This window comes from Chiloscyllium punctatum, chromosome 36, assembly GCF_047496795.1.
Source record: "Chiloscyllium punctatum isolate Juve2018m chromosome 36, sChiPun1.3, whole genome shotgun sequence".
NCBI classification, from domain to species: Eukaryota; Metazoa; Chordata; class Chondrichthyes; order Orectolobiformes; family Hemiscylliidae; genus Chiloscyllium; species Chiloscyllium punctatum.
This window is the reverse complement of record NC_092774.1, coordinates 26943472-26960734: the sequence shown is the minus strand read 5'-3', so window position 1 is coordinate 26960734 and position 17263 is coordinate 26943472. Positions and strand designations below refer to the sequence as shown.

The window sequence follows — 17263 nt, the reverse complement described above, 5'->3', positions numbered from 1 at the left end:
ATGGGTATTTAAGCGGGCATTGGATAGGTATATGGAGGATAGTGGGTTAGTGTAGGTTAGGTGGGCTTTGATCGGCGCAACATCGAGGGCCGAAGGGCCTGTACTGCGCTATATTCTTCTATGTTCTATGTTCTATATTCTACTCCCCCTGCGATGGCACGTGAACTCGCTGGTGCCTCTGCAGGTGGGAGGAGCGGGTGAATCCCTTCCCACACTGAGAGCAGGTGAACAGCCTCTCCCTGGTGTGAACCAGCTGGTGGGTCCGCAGGCCAGAAGAATCAATGAATCCCTTCCCGCACATGGAGCAGGTGAATGGCCTCTCCCCGGTGTGAACACGCTGGTGGGTCAGCAGGATGGAAGACTTGATGAATCCCTTCCCGCACTGAGAGCAGGTGAACGGCCTCTCCCCTGTGTGTACCCGCTGATGGGTCAACAGGGTGGAAGAATTGATGAATCCCTTCCCACACTGTGAGCAGGTGAATGGCCTCTCCCCGGTGTGGACCCGCTGGTGGGTCAGGAGTGCAGCTGACTGAACAAACCCCTTCCCACACATTGAGCAGGTGAACAGCTTCTCTCCCGTGTGGAGGCGCTGGTGCGTCTGCAGGTTTCCCATCTGATTGAATCCCTGCCCACACACTGAGCAGGTGAATGGCTTCTCCCCAGTGTGGACCCGCTGGTGGATCAGGAGAGTAGATGACTGAGTGAATCCCTTCCCGCACACTGAGCAGGTGGACAGCCTCTCCCCTGTGTGTACCCGCTGATGGATCAACAGTCCAGATGACTGAGCAAACCCCTTCCCACACACAGGGCACATGAATGGCTTCTCTCCCGTGTGGACCCGCTGGTGCGTCTGCAGGTTGCCCATCCGACTGAATCCCTTCCCGCACATGGAGCAGGTGAATGGCCTCTCCCCAGTGTGAACACGCTGGTGTCTCACGAGGTGGGATGCTTCAGTGAATCTCTGCCCACACTGAGAGCAGGTGAACGGCCTCTCGCCAGTGTGAATGCGTCTGTGGTTTTCCAGTGCCGATGGGGAAGGGAATCCTTTCCCACAGTCTCCACATTTCCACGGTTTTCCCATGGGGGAGGCTTTACTTTGTTGCCCAGGGTTTGAAATTACAAACAGAACGGGTACACAGTCTCTCCCCTCCGTGAGGAGTGAGATTTTGATTCCCCAAGCTGAGGAAATGGTGTGAAGCACTTTTCACAGTCAGCGCACTGAATCTCCCTCACTCAGTTGTCTCAGTATTCTTCCTGCCACACCAGTGTCCTCTAAAAACCCCTCAGCAGACAAAAGCAAACATTTCTTCTTGATTCGAATCCCAATGAATCAAGTGGCTCTGTCAGAAGTCGATGTATCAATTGCTTTCAAATTTCTTTCCACGTGACGTCCTGCGAAAAAAAAAATCACAAAATAAGTGATCACGGTCAGTACTGTTAAATGAACACAACATAGGTGGCAATTCCTGTAGATTGCTAGATGTCTGCTGATCACACATTATCCAGGACACAGAAACCTGAAAACCCTCATGCAGCCAGATAGGCTTAAGTGTGTATGGAGGAAAACTTCATTTAGTGACAATAACATGGAATAAACTGCCTACAAAGGTGCTGAAAATGGAGCTGAATCAAGGACATGATAATGAAATATCAAGACTGTTTAAGAAAGCCAGTAAAGTTGCTGTATGACTTTCTGCTATCCTAACAAATTTTAAAAATGACAAGAAATAAAGGACGTAACTCCATTACTACATTAGAGGGTGAAGAATAATTTTATATCAATGTGCCAATCCCTCAAATGCTGCTCAGTTCCATGAGAAACTACCCTTTTAATTGCGAACATAGAGTCATGGAAACAGACCTTTTGGTCCACCTTGTCCATGCCAACCAGATATTCCAACCCAATCTGGTCCCACCTGCCAGCACCCGGCCCAAAATGCATTTTAAATGTTGCAATTGTACTAGCCTCCACCACTTCCTCTAGCAGCTCATTCCATACATGTTCCACCCTCTGCGTAAAAAAGGTGCCCCTTAGGTCTCTTTTATATCTTGCCCCTCTCTCCTTAAACCTATGCCCTCTAGTTCTGGACTCCCCCACCCCAGGGAAAAGACTTTGTCCATTTATCCTATCCATGCCACTCATGATTTGATAAACCTCTATAGGGTCACCCCTTAGCCTCCAATGCTCCAGGGAAAACAGCCCCAGCCTATTCAACCTCTCCTTATAGCTCAAATCCTCCAACCCTGGCAACATCCTTGTAAATCTTTTCTACCCCTTTCAAGTTCCACAACATCTTTCCGATAGGAAGACCAGAATCGCACGCAGCATTCCAACAGTGGCTGCAACATGACCTTGCACATCCTGTACTCAATACTCTGACTAATAAAGGAAAGCATACTAAACGCCTTCTTCACTATCCGATCTACCTGCAACCTGAGTAAAACAAAAATTTCACCTCACTGTGCTCCTAAGTGGTCTGCCATTACTTTTAAATTCTGGTCCCTGGTTCTAAAATCCCAAAACAGGAAACCTCTTATCTGAACCCACCCTGTGAACTCCTTTAAATATTTTGTGGGTTTCATTGAGACCAAAGACTGTCTGAGGACAGCCCTGCCAGCCTGAGAACAAGTCTGGTGAACTTTCATCACATTTCTCTGTATGAACCAAGACTGCACATGGTATTCAGGTGCAGTGCAACCAAGCTACAATACAATTGATGCAAGACTCCATTACCTCTCCACTCAAATCCTCTTGTGGTAAATACCAAAATACCATTAGCCTTTCTAATAGATTGATGTACCTGCATATTAACCCTCCGTGCCTATCAACAAGGAAACCTTTGATGCCTTTGTATACCTACACTTTTCAGCCTCTTCCAAAGTGGATAATCCCACATCTGCCACATTATAGTCCATGTTTTCAATTGATTTCATTGCTCACCATCACAAGTGTGATCCAGTGCCATTATTGACTAAGCTGACTAACTCAGTGTCAGGGAGCAAAGTAGCAAGAGGGCAAACCCACATGACTTTGCTCTCATAAGTCTACCTGTCACAGAGGCACCCATCCATGTCTGAGATGAGTCGGATAGATTTCAAATAGATGCATCAACTCAAAACAAGGTATCATGATGACTTGATGAGCATCAGCAGCAATACTGGACTTAATTATCATCTAAGATAAAGCTGCTGATTTGATTGTCACCCCATCCACCATCTTCAACATCCACTCTCTCTGCCATGGACGCTCATTTATAGGAACATGTATTACCCTACAAGATTCAAAGCAGAAATTCACCATGGCACCTCAGCGAAAACCTTCCAAACCCACGAACACTTCCACCTGGAAGGACAAGGGCAGCAGGTGCATAGGAATACCATCACATGCAAGTTCCCCTCCAATCCCCATACCATTCTGACTTAGAAATTTAGCACTGGGTCAAATTCTGTAACTCCCTCAATAATGGCATCGTGGGTCTACAGATAACACGGAAATACCAATACTGTGTTGCGGTCCTTCGAGACAGTCAAAATGCATTCTTGAAGGTAGTTTGAGTTTGCATATGCCTATAGTCAGGACTGTCCAGCAAGACTTCAACAGTCCTGATAGTAACCATAAAATAGAGAGGGGACCCAGCTTGGAAAAATGTTGGTATTGACTGGAAGAAGTCAGCTTGGAGTCTTAACGTGTGGAGGCCAAGGAGGAGCTTACAAAAGCTGTCTGAAAGTATGATTTGCAGGAGGCTCTGATGGAGCCTACAGGCACACACAATCAAAATGGAGAAGGAAACAGTTTCAGAACTCAGTTAGATACAACTGCTTAGGATACAACAGCCACTCAGGAGTGAGGAGGAAGAAAGAGTTCATGATTGGAGGCCTGACCCGGACAGAGGAAGAAAGAGGGTCATGACTTTTTTGTTAAAATATTCATTCAAGGGACAAGTGTGTCACTGGCTGGACCATTTATTATCCATCCCTACCTGCCCAGAGGTCATTCGTGGTCTGGAGTCACATGTAGGCCAGACCAGGTAAGAATGGCAGATTTCCTTCCCAAAAAGACATTAGCGAACCAGACAGGGTTTTTTGAGCAAAGAATCCTTTTCTAGGGTGCAAACTGTACACATGCCAAACTGAAGGAATACACAAGGAAAATATCTTTGAGAGGGACAAGAGAGCATCTGAGCACCTTTCGATAGTCTGCTCCCTCCCTGAATTCACTCTAGTTGCTACAAGTGAAAAGTGCTTTCACCCCCCCACTTCCCCTTCTCTCTCCCTCCCAGGGTGAGGAATGGAAAGGGAGACACAATGCTTTGCTCCCAGATGTTGGTCAGGGGGAGGGAATTTCATTAAACTGACAGGACTATTGTGTATTGTGACACAATAGCCCTTATGAAGGTTTATAAACTCACAAGGGGCATTGATAGGATAAATAAGCAAGGTGTTTTCTCCAGGATGGGGATGTTCACACCCCTAACCTATGCCCCTGGTTGATTTAAAAGGGATCTAAAGGGCAACCTTTTCACACAGACAGTGAGCTGCCAGAGGAAGCGACCAAGAAAATACATTTAAAAAGGCACCTGGATGGGTATGCGAATATGAAGGGTTTGGAGAGAGATGGGCTAAATGATGACAAATGGAAGTAGACTTCCCAAAAGACATCTTGTCAGCATGGAATGTGTTGGATTGAAAACTCTATTTCCATCCTGTCTATCTCTTTGTCTACTTGATAACATATGCGTTATTTCCATTGATGTAAATAGAGTCATAGAGATGTACAGCATGTAAACAGACCCTTCGGTCCAACCCGTCCACGCCGACCAGATATCCCAACCCAATTTAGTCCCACCTGCCAACATGCAGCCCATATCCCTCCAAACCCTTCCTATTCACACACCCATCCAAATGCCCCTTAAATGTTGCAATTGTACCAGCCTCCACCACTTCCTCTGGCAGCTCATTCCATACACGTACCACTGTGTGTGAAAAAGTTGCCCCCTAGGTCTGTTTTATATCTTTCCCCTCTCACCCTAAACCTATGCCCTCTAGTTCTGGACTCCCCAACCCCAGGGAAAAGACTTTGTCTATTTATCCTATCCATGCCCCTCAATTTTGTAAACCTCTATAAGATTAGATTACTTAGTGTGGAAACAGGCAGTTCGGCCCAACAAGTCCACACCGCCCCGCCGAAGCGCAACCCACCCATACCCCTACATCTACCCCTTACCTAACACTACGGGCAATTTAGCATGGCCAATTCACTTGACCTGCACATCTTTGGACTGTGGGAGGAAACCGGAGCACCCGGAGGAAACCCATGCAGACACGGGGAGAACGTGCAAACTCCACACAGTCAGTCGCCTGAGGCGGGAATTGAACCCGGGTCTCTGGCGCTGTGAGGCAGCAGTGCTAACCACTGTGCCACCGTGCCGCCCACAAAGGTCACCCCTCAGCCTCTGACCCCAGGGAAAACAGCCCAGCCCTGTTCAGCTCTCCCGATAGCTCAAATCCTCCAACCCTGGCAACATCCTTATAAATCTTTTCTGAACCCTGTCAGGTTTCACAACATCTTTGTGATAGGAAGGAGACCAGAATTGCATGCAATATTCCAACAGTGGCCTCACCAATGTACAGCCGCAACATGACCTCCCAACACCTATACTCAATACTCTCACCAATAAAAGAAAGCATACCAAATGCCTTCTTCACTATCCTATCTACCTGCGACTCCACTTTTAACGAGCTATGAACCTACACTCCAAGGTCTCTTTGTTCAGCAACACACCCGAGGACCTTACCATTCAGTGTATAAGTCCTACTAAGATTTGCGTTCCCAAAATGCAGCACCTCGCATTTATCTGAATTAAACTCCATCTGCCACTTCTCAGCCTATTGGCCCTCTGGTCAAGATCCTGTTGTAATCTGAGGTAACCCTTTTTGCTGTCCACTACACCTCCAATTTTGGTGTCATCTGCAAACTTACTAACTGTACCTCTTATGCTCGCATCCAAATCATTTATGTAAATAACAAAAAGTTGAGGACCCAGCACCAATCCTTGTGGCACTCCACTGGTCAAAGGCCTCTAAGTCTGAAAAACAACCCTCTGTCTTCTACCTTTGAGCCAGGTCTGTATCCAAATGGCTAGTTCTCCCTGTATTCCATGCGATCTAACCTTAGATCCTCCAATGGGGAACCTTATCAAACGCCTTACTGAAGTCCATATAGATCACATCTACCGCTCTGCCCTCATCAATCCTCTTTGTTACTTCCTCAAAAAACTCAATCAAGTTTGTGAGACATGATTTCCCACGCACAAAGCAATGTTGACTATCCTGAATCAGTCCTTGCCTTTCCAAATACATGTACATCCTGTCCCTCATGATTCCCTCCAACAACTTACCTGCCATCGACGTCAGGCTCACTGGTCTATAGTTCCCTGGTTTGTCCTTACAACCCTTCTTAAACACGTTTGCCAACCTCCAGTCTTCCTGCACCTCACCTGTGACTATTGATGATATAAATACCTCAGCAAGAGGCACAGCCATCACTTCTCTCGCTTCCCACAGAGTTCTCGGGTACACCTGATCAGGTCCTGGGGATTTATCCACCTTTACCCGTTTCGAGCTGGGCACTAATCGTTAGATGTAAGAGAGAGAGAATTCCTCAAGTCGGCCACTATAATAATCCTGGGAGACTCCTATTTCTGGTTTACTTCCTAATGAAGAGACATTAAGTACGAGCAACTATTTATTTCTAATTTTATTTCATTCTTCTTATTTTATTCCCTGCTATGATGACACTTTGTGTCTGAATGGTTGACAGGCTGGGAGATTGTGGGTTAGGCCTTGAGTTAGGTTTTATTGTCTCGGAATGTGTAAAAAGGGGGTCAAAGTTTAGTAGAAATCCAGTAGAGCTGAGAACAGACCGACATCTTACTCTGTGGGAAAAGGGAGATTGGAGGACAGAGAAATCAGGACCTGAACTCCGAGCTGACACTGGACTATCGTGTGATCAATGCTTTCATGAGCAGTGCCAACCCTCTGTCTTTACCGGAGCTTCCCATTTGACTACCCCCTCGATATTCAGGATCCAATCCTAGTAAGGATTGGATCCCTGTAAGGAGTCTCAGATCATAATTATTCTCTTCAATGTGTGCAGTCAATTCATTCTCTTTTGCTACAATGCAGCATATTGAGTGCTATACTCACAGATGTTGGACAGAGGAAAGATATTGCAATCTGGACTGAAGCTCAATCTTCATTGAGAGAGAGAGGAGGAGGAGCAGCAGCTTCAGACGCTCGTCGCCCAACTTCCGCATTCGGACAAAGGGTGATTCTGATTGGCAGCAGTACCAGCTTCTTCCGGTCCGTCCAGGGCTCCCCATTGGTTCATGAGAAGAAGGTCGGAGTCGTATCAGCGGACAACTTCGAGCATGCTCAGGTTGTTTTGCTGACACCAGCGCACATGCGCTGTGTTCACTGACACCGAGAAGCATGCGCAGTATGCTCTGTGGAGGCGCTCGTGGACCTGACAGATTCTCAGTGGCCAAATGCTAGCAGGAGGAAAAAAAAGGCTGGAATCAGACTTCTATTTTTTTCCATTTGTATTTTGTCTGGCTGCTCAACTTTGTATGTCTTTTCTCCAGGGTAGAAAATCCAGGGTCAAAACTAGAGGGTGGGGAAAGACTTAAAAGGAACCTAAGTGGTAACTTTTGCATGTCGAGGGTGGGTGCGTGTGTGGAATAACCGGTCAGAGGAAGTGGTGGAGGCTGGTACAATGACAACATTTAAAAGGCATCTGGATGGTACATGAATAGAAACGGCCGAGAGAGATATGGATCAAACGCTGCCAAATAGATCACTCGGTTAATTTAGGATATCTGGTCGACACGGACCTAAGGGTTTGTTTCAGTGCCCTCCAACTCTTTCTCCATAGTCGGAGTCAATTTCACAAGACTACAAATAGGCAATCCACCCATTAAAGCCTGTCCTCAAATGTGGCCTGACCGTGCATATTTGAATGCAGATTTCAGAAAGATGTCTGCAGCTTTTTAGAAAAATTGAACATGATTTCAGACTTTAATAATGTTTCTGAATAGATCATTTGAGGTATTCTCAATTTCTTGAGTACCCCCATCTCCCAGGGAGAGTCATCACCATCCATTTTCTTTCTCTCTCTCTCTCAGAAGGACTTGATACAGCTGCAACCTCCCTTTCCAGCTTCTCCAGTCCTGAGCACATCGGTTCCCAAGTCTTCACATCAGATACACACTGATGCCAATCTGGCCTCCTGCCAACTGCACAGAATGGAGACAGTAATGGTAACTGCTTAATCATTTCTAGTGGCTAAGCAGAGACTGATAGCCAAGTTCGGTCCCCATGAAAATGGCCTCAACCAGGACTTTGGGTTCATGTCACACTACAGGTGACCCCAATAGACTATCCACACTCACACTAAGCACACATACTCTCTTATATTCTCACAGTCACGCAGACCCTCTCTCTCAGACACACGCATAGATACACCTCCCCCCACACTTCCCCATGCAAACACCCTCTTTATATTTATATTATATCTTATATTTCATCACATACACACTACCAAGGATGCACATTCTCTCTGCTGTACGCTAACATACATAAGTGTGTAGGATGAAGTAGCATTTACAGAATTACTTTTGCTGACATTTTATTTTGTTCAAAAAGTGCACAATCTGTAGCAGTTAATGCAGGCAGTCAGTCAATGTAATATTTTACAAATTCATACTTTGGAAATAAAACCAGTCTGACTCAAGGTTGGGATACACACAATGCATTGTCTGAGCTGACATGACTTTTTTGAAAATATATAAAACCTTAGGTTACATCAAGAATGTGACTTAAAAGAAGTTCTGGGTTTTACATATTAATGAACCAAAACCTGCAACCCATTCTAAAAATTGAAACGCCTAACAGCAATCAAGGTTTGTTCAATATACACTTTCAGCTGCATGAAACTATGGTCTTGTGACATAAATTCTATGTGTTATGATCCTGGTCCACAGCTACCCAATGAAGGAGCAGCGCTCCGAAAGCTCGTGCTTCCGAATAAACCTGCAGAACGATAACCTAGTGTTGTGATTTTTAGCTTTGTCCACCTCAGTCCAACACCAGCTTCTCCACATCATTTCTAGGGAATACAGCTCGCACGTGCCAGTAAACTTTACAATGCCCATAAAACGATGCAGTTACAACATAACACTGATACCTATAAGCTAAACTAACTAGGTTCTAATAACTCAGGAGTAAGATATCAGCTCTTCAAGAACCTCTCAGGCTACTCTGCTGTACTGTCACAAAGTGGCTTCCTTTATACAAAAAGTTTACAAAAACACCATGTTCTTAGTTAGATAGATAACAGCGAACGACAATAATTCGTAAGGAAGAGAAATTAATTGACAGGTCTGTGTGCACTTGATTGATCACTCCTACAGGCCCTGAGCCATTCATCAGGTGGGAAAAACAAATCCAGCCGAGTAAGGAGTCTGCTTGGTGAGATAAGTTCCCATCATAAAGAGGTACCAGACTGAGCTAATTGAAGAGTTCATAAGGTAACTGGGTCTGTAGATCGTGAAGGAACATAAATGGCCTTTGCAGTGATCAGTACTTCTTGTCAGATGTGGGAGTTTAAAGAGAGTTTAAGGATTACTGCGGATTATATCTGCCATAAATGCTGTTGGATGTGAATCTTATCAAATCGAATGGATCAGTTGGAGAGACAGTTAGAAGCAATGAGGAATTTGCAACAGCAACAATATGTGATGGGTGGAAGTTATAGGAAGGGGGGAAAGTCTCAGATACAGTCACATAGATGGGTTAACTCCAGGAAGAGTAAGAGAGGTAGGTCCTTAGGGCAGGAGTCTTTTGTGGATACACCCATTTCAAACAGGTATGCTGTTTTGGAAAATGTAGGGGGTGATGGATTCTCAGGGGAACGTAGTACGAACAGCCAAGTTTCTGGTATTGAGACTGGCTCTAATGCAACGAGGGGTACGTCAGCTTCTAAGAGATCAATTGTGTTAGGGGATTCTGTAGTCCAAGGTACAGACAGACATTTCTGTGGCCAGCAGTGAAAAAGCAGAATGGTGTGTTGTTTCCCTGGTGCCAGGATCAAGGATGTCTCAGAGAGGGTGCAGAATGTTCTCATAGGGGAGAGGGGCCAGCAACAGGTCATTGTCCACATTGGAACCAACGATATAGGAAGGGAAAAGGTTGAGATTCTGAAGTGAGATTACAGAGAGTTAGGCAGAAATTTAAAAAGGAGGTCCTCCAGAGTAGTAATATCTGGATTACTCCCAGTGCTACGAGCTAGTGAGGGCAGAAATAGGAGGATAGAGCAGATGAAGGCATGGCTGAGGAGCTGGTGTATGGGAGAAGGATTCATATTTTTGGATCATTGGGGTAGAAGTGACCTGTACAAGAAGGACGGATTGCACCTAAATTGGAAGGGGACACTAATATACTGGCAGGGAAATTTGCTAGAACTGCTCGGGAGGATTTAAACTGGTAAGGTGGGGGGGTGGGACCCAGGGAGATAGTGAGGAAAGAGATCAATTTGAGACTGGTACAGTTGAGAACAGAAGCAAGTCAAACAGTCAGGGCAGACAGGGACAAGGTAGGACTAATAAATTAAACTGCATTTATTTCAATGCAAGGGGCCTAACAGGGAAGGCAGATGAACTCAGGGCATGGTTAGGAACATGGGACTGGGATATCATAGCAATTACGGAAACATGGCTCAGGGATGTGCAGGACTGGCAGCTTAATGTTCCAGGATACAAATGCTACAGGAAGGATAGAAAGGGAGGCGATAGAGATGGGGGAGTGGCATTTTTGATAAGGGATAGCATTACAGCTGTGCAGAGGGAATTTATTCCTAGAAATACATCCAGGGAAGTTACTTGGGTGGAACTGAGAAATAAGAGAGGGATGCTCACATTATTGGGATTGTATTATAGACCCCCCCCCCCCCAATAGTCAGAGGGAAATTGAGAAACAAACTTGTAAGGAGATCTCAGTTATCTGTAAGAATAATAGGGTAGTTATGGTAGGGGATTTTAACTTTCCAAACATCGATTGGGACTACCATAGTGTTAAAGGTTTAGATGGAGAGGAGCGTGTACAAGACAATTTTCTGATTCAGTATGTGGATGTACCTACTAGAGAAGATGGAAAACTTGACCTACTCTTGGGAATTAATGCAGGGCAGGTGACTGAGGGGTCAGTGGGGGGAGCATTTTGGGGCCAGCGACCATAATTCTATTCGTTTTAAAATAGTGATGGAAAAGGATAGACCAGATCTAAAAGTTGAAGTTCGAAATTGGAGAAAGGCCAATTTTGACGGTATTAGGCAAGAACTTTCTAAAGCTGATTGGAGGCAGATGTCCGCAGGTAAAGGGACGGCTGGAAAATGGGAAGCCTTCAGAAATGAGATAACAAGAATCCAGAGAAAGTATATTCCTGTCAGGGTGAAAGAAAAGGCTGGGAATGCTGGATGACTAAAGAAATTGAGGGTTTGGTTAAGAAAAAGAAGGAAGCATATGTCAGGTATAGACAGGATAGATAGAGTGAATCCATAGAAGAGTGTAAAGGAAGTAGGAATGTACTTAAGAGGGAAATCAGGAGGGCAAAAAGGGGACATGAGATAGCTTTGGAAAATAGAATTAAGGAGAATCCAAAGGGTTTTTACAAATATGTTAAGGACAAAAGGGTAACGAGGGAGAGAATAGGGCCCATCAAAGATCAGCAAGGCAGCCTTTGTGTGGAGACACAGAAAATGGGGGAGATACTAAATGAATATTTTGCATCAGCATTTACTGTGGAAAAGAATATGGAAGATATAGACTGTAGGGAAATAGATGGTGACATCTTGCAAAGATTACAGAGGAGGAAGTGCTGGATGTCTTGAAACGGGTAAAGGTGGATAAATCCCCAGGACCTGATCAGGTGTATCCAATGACTCTGTGGGAAACTAGAGAAGTGATTGCTGCACCTCTTGCTGAGGTATTTGTATCATCGATAGTCACAGGTGAGGTGACAGAAGACTAGAGGTTGGCAAATGTGGTGCTACTGTTTAAGAAGGGCAGTAAAGACAAGCCAGGGAACTATAGACCGGTGAGCCTGACCTCGGTGGTGGGCAAGTTGTTGGAGGGAATCCTGAGGGATAGGGTGTACATGTATTTGGAAAGGCGAGGACTGATTATGGATAGTCAACATGCCTTTGTGCACGGGAAATCATGTCTCACAACTTTGATTGAGTTTTTTGAAGATGTAACAAAGAAGATTGATGAGGGCAGAGCAGTAGATGTGATCTATATGGACTTCAGTAAGACGTTCGACAAGGTTCCCCATGGGAGACTGATTAGATCTCATGGAATACAGGGAGCACTAGCCATTTGGATACAGACCTGGCTCAATGGTAGAAGACAGAGGGTAGTACTGGAGAGTTGTTTTTCAGACTGGAGGTCTGTGACCAGTGGAGTACCACAAGGGTTGGTGCTGGGTCCTCTACTTTTTGTCATTTACATAAATGATTTGGATGTGAGCCTAAGAGGTACAGTTAGTAAGTTTGCAGGTGATACCAAAATTGGAGGTGTAGTGGACAGTGAAGAGGGTTACCTCAGATTACAACAGGATCTTGACCAGATGGGTCAATGGGCTGAGAAGTGGTAGATGGAGTTTAATTCCAATAAATGCGAGGCGCTGCACTTTGGTAAAGCAAGGAGGACTTATACACTTAATGGTAAGGTCCTAGGGAGTGTTGCTGAACAAAAAGACCTTGGAGTGCAGGTTCATAGCTCCTTGAAGGTGGAGTCGCAGGTAGATAGGATAGTGAGGGCGGCGTTTGGTATGCTTTCCTTTATTGGTCAGAGTATTGAGTACAGGAGTTGGGAGGTCATGTTGCCGCTGTACAGGACATTGGTGAGGCCACTGTTGAAATATTTTACGCAGTTCTGGTCTCCTTCCTATTGAAAAGATGTGAAACTTGAAAGGGTTCAGAAAAAATTTACAACGATGTTGCCAAGGCTGGAGGATTTGAGCTATAGGCAGAGGATGAACACGCTGGGACTATTTTCCCTGGAGCGTCGGAGGCTGAGGAGTGACCCTATAGAAGTTTACAAAATTATAAGGGGCATGGATAGGGTAAATAGGCAAAGTCTTTTCCCGGCGGTCGGGGAATCCAGAACTAGAGGGCATAGGTTTAGGGTGAGAGGGGAAAGATATAAAAGAGACCTAAGGGGCAACCTTTTCACGCAGAGGGTGGTACGTGTATGGAATGAGCTGCCAGAGGAAGTGGTGGATGCTGGTACAATTGCAACATTTAAGAGGCATTTGGATCGGTATATGAATAGGAAGGGTTTGGAGGGATATGGGCCGGGTGCTGGCAGGTGGGACGAGATTGGGTTGGGATATCTGGTTGGCATGGACAGGTTGGACCGAAGCGTCTGTTTCCATGCTGTACATCTCTATGACTCTCTGTAACCTTGCACAGCTGACATGTCAGATACAATTATAGAGTCATAGAGATGTACAGCATGGAAACAGAAAATGGCTTCTTGGAAGGAGGGCAAACCTTTGACCATAAAATGGCTTCCTGACAGATTTTGTCAGAATCTCTTCAATGTTAGGTTAACAATTATTCTAAGCTCGGAGCAGACTCCTGCCTTTTATCTGAATCATTCTGTACCGGAGGCTGAGGTGTTACCTTAAGGTTGCATTTAAATTGAATCAATGGACTTGAATTAAACATGCTTTCTTTTCAGGGTTGTGATTCAAATTCAAATAAGATGTACAATCTGATTAATTAACATTAACAGTGGGGCAGTCTGTAAGGTCTGCAAGAACAGCAAGTTAGTTAAAGCTTCATCAATATTACTTTTTACAGAGTTTACAGAGTTTGCATTTCATAACCAGTAATGGCTACTCAATCATCATAAAGTCTCAAAAACGCAATTAAGTTCAATCCATAACAAGTAAGCACAAAAAGTTAATTTTCCGTTGGATTCGGCAGTCCCTGTACTAAAAGGCTCTCTGTCTCTCTCTCTTGTACTTTTGAACTCTCGAGTTAGGGACTTGTAACAGAAACGATGTTTTTCCCTCTGTCTGCCTAGCTTGCAAGGGGTAATAAGAATTATAAATGATAGGCCCTGACTATCACTTACAAGGTTTCGTTTCAAGGTCAGAATCAAACACTGTCATTAATTTCACAAGGCCACAGCCATGAATATCATCATTCGGTGTCTTGTTTACACAGATTCACTGATGTTAACTGCCTTGGACTGTTAACTGCCAGACCATAGCAACACGACGGTTGGAGGAAGAACGCTTCATCTTCCGCCTAGGAACCCTCCAACCACAAGGGATGAACTCAGATTTCTCCAGTTTCCTCATTTCCCCTCCCCCACCTTGTCTCAGTCAAATTCCTAACCTGCAATCTTCTTCCTGACCTCTCTGCCCCCACCCCCACTCCGGCCTATCACCCTCACCTTGACCTCCTTCCACCTATCGCATTTCCAACACCCCTCCCCTAAGTCCCTCCTCCCTACCTTTCCTCATTCCTGAAGAAGGGCTTTTGCCCAAAACGTCGATTCTCCTGCTCCTTGGATGCTGCCTGACCTGCTGCGCTTTTCCAGCAACACATTTTCAGCTCTGATCTCCAGCGTCTGCAGTCCTCACTTTCTCCTCGTTTATAAGATCATGACAGGCATGGATAGGTCAAACAGATAAAGGTCTTATCCCTGTGGCGGGGGAGTCCAGTACAAGAGGGCATTATTTTCGGATGAGCGGGGAAAAGATTTAAAAGGGACCAAAGGGGCAATCTTTTCACATATAGGTTGGTGTGTGTACTGAATGAGCTGCCAGAGGAGGCCGGTACAATTACAACATTTAATAGGCATCTGGATAGGTATATGAATAGGAAGGTTTAGAGGGATATGATGAGCAAAGTGCTGACAAATACGACTAGATTAATACTGAAGGGTGTTTTTGTGCTCTACAACTCAATGGTTCTATTTCTACGAGTCAAAACCAATTTCACAAGACTAGGAATTCACCCTGAACAGCCTGTCCTCAACTGTAGCCTAACTAAGTATATTTCAATTCAAGTTTCAGAAAGATGTCCACAGCTTTTCTTTTACAAAATTGATGTGTTTTCAGACTTTCATGATATGTCTGAATACTATTATTTCAGCTATTCTTAATTTTAAAGATTAGCCATTTCTTGTGCACCCTCATCTACCAAGTAGAGTTATTAGATTAGATTCCCTACAGCATGGAAACAGGCCCTTAGGCCTAACAGGTCCACACTGACCCTCCGAAGAGTAATCCACCCAGACACATTTCCCTCTGACTAATGCACCATAGTGTTCTATGGGCAATTTACCATGGCCAATTCACCTGGCCTGCACGAGGAAACCAGAGCACCCAGAGGAAACCCACACAGACACGGGAAGAATGTGCAAACTCCACCCAGAAAGTCACCCAAGGCTGGAATCGAACCTGGGCCGCTGATACTGTGAGGTAGCAGTGCTAACCACTCAGCCACCGTGCTGCTAGCTATTTTCTGTCTCTCTCTTCTTAGAAGAGCCATCAAAGAGGGCTTAAGGCATAAGAAAGGATAGGATTGGGGTAGGGGGAGAACAGGCAGAGAATGCACAGGGAGGCAGAGGGTGAGGGGAGAGAGAGAGAAAAAAATGGACATGGGGACAGATGGTGGGGGGGGAAGAGAGAAAGACTAGTGGGGACAGAGGGTGGGGGATAATGGGAGCAGAGAGATAGAATGGGGGGATAGAGGAATGGAAGCAGAACAGTGAGTGGGGGCAGAGACAGCACAAATCTCATCTTTCCCAGGACCAGTGTCAGTATCCCACTTACTGGAACCCACTCTTCCCATAGCAAACTTGGGCAATCATTTCTCAATTTACATGTCACTAAAACGGTAGAATCACATAAACTTTGCAGGCCATTCAGCCCATCAAATCTACACTGACCTTCAGAGCAGCATTGCAAGACCTACCAGCTTACCCAACCGCCCTGCAATTCCCCATGGCTAAGTCATCCTAACTTGCACACCCTTGGACACTTTGGCACGGCCGATCCACCCAAAACTGCAAATCTTTGGACTGTGGGAGGAAACCGGAGCACCAGGAGTAACCCAAGCAGATACAATTGAGACATCTGTCCACACATACAGTCACCAGAGATTGGAATCAATGGGGGGGACTCTGGCGCTGTGAGGCAGCAGTGCTAACCACTGAGTCACTATGCTGCGCAAAGCTTTGAGGTTGTTTTGTTTTTGTATCTTCTAACTTCTCATACACCCTCAGCAGAAGCTGTCTCCTCTTGACATTGTTGCGTCACACCCGCTGCAACCTCCCTTTCCCACTTCTCCAGCCCTGAGCACATTGGTTCTCGAATCCTGGTGTCAGACAGACACAAATGCCATCTACTCTCGCCCTACTGACCCTGTCCACTGACTCAATCAGAATGCTCTGTCTGGAGGGGAATGACCATCTCCCAGAATAAAGTATCCAGCTAACTTCCCCACTTGCCCCCCAACATATCTTCAGCCTGGGTTCCGGCTCAATTTCTCTGAGCCAAACATCCTCCAGCCTGTGTTTGCCCTGGATCACAGCGTCCAGAGCCTCCCACCTTCTGCAAATCCAAAGATAAATCCACCCTGCCCTCTCCAATGTGTGTTGTGTAACTGCTTCATCATTTCTAGTGGCCAAGCAGGGGCTGATAGCCAAGTTCATAACCCATGAGAATGGCCTCAACAGGGATCTTGGGTTCATATCACACTAATGTGACCCCACAACATTACACATGCCCTCTCATGCTTATGCAGACCCTCTCCCATACACACTCAAACACAAATTCACAGGCTGAGATTCCATCACACACACCTTACCAAGCATGCACATTCGCAAACACACACTCTCTTGCACATACTCATACATAAGTCTATGGGGTGAATTTGCATTTGCAGATACATTCTATTTTGCTCAAAAAGCGCACAATCTGCAGACAGTCAATCCATTTAGAAATTGCTGCTTAGGAAATAGAACCAGTCTGATTCTTGATTGAGATACAGACAGACTCAAACCTCACACCTTTCATGCATTGTCTGAGCTGAGATGTCACCTCTTTTTAATAAAACCTTAAGTTATTTCGATAATGTGACTAAAAGTAAATTCTGGGATTTACATATTAATGAACAAAAACCTGC

At 45.3% G+C, this 17263-nt stretch overlaps 1 protein-coding gene across 1 annotated transcript in view; it reads right to left on the bottom strand.

Moving 5' to 3' along the window:
* Positions 1-41: 41 nt before the first annotated feature.
* LOC140461036 (uncharacterized) overlaps positions 42-17263 on the bottom strand; it is a 70071-nt gene continuing 52849 nt past the window's right edge. The window contains exons 4-5 of the mRNA XM_072555821.1: positions 7207-7550; positions 42-1202 (exon numbers count right to left, since the gene is read on the bottom strand). Of these exons, the coding sequence (XP_072411922.1) occupies positions 140-1202; positions 7207-7550 (1407 nt within the window). The 3' untranslated portion in view covers positions 42-139. The remainder of the gene's footprint in view (positions 1203-7206; positions 7551-17263) is intronic.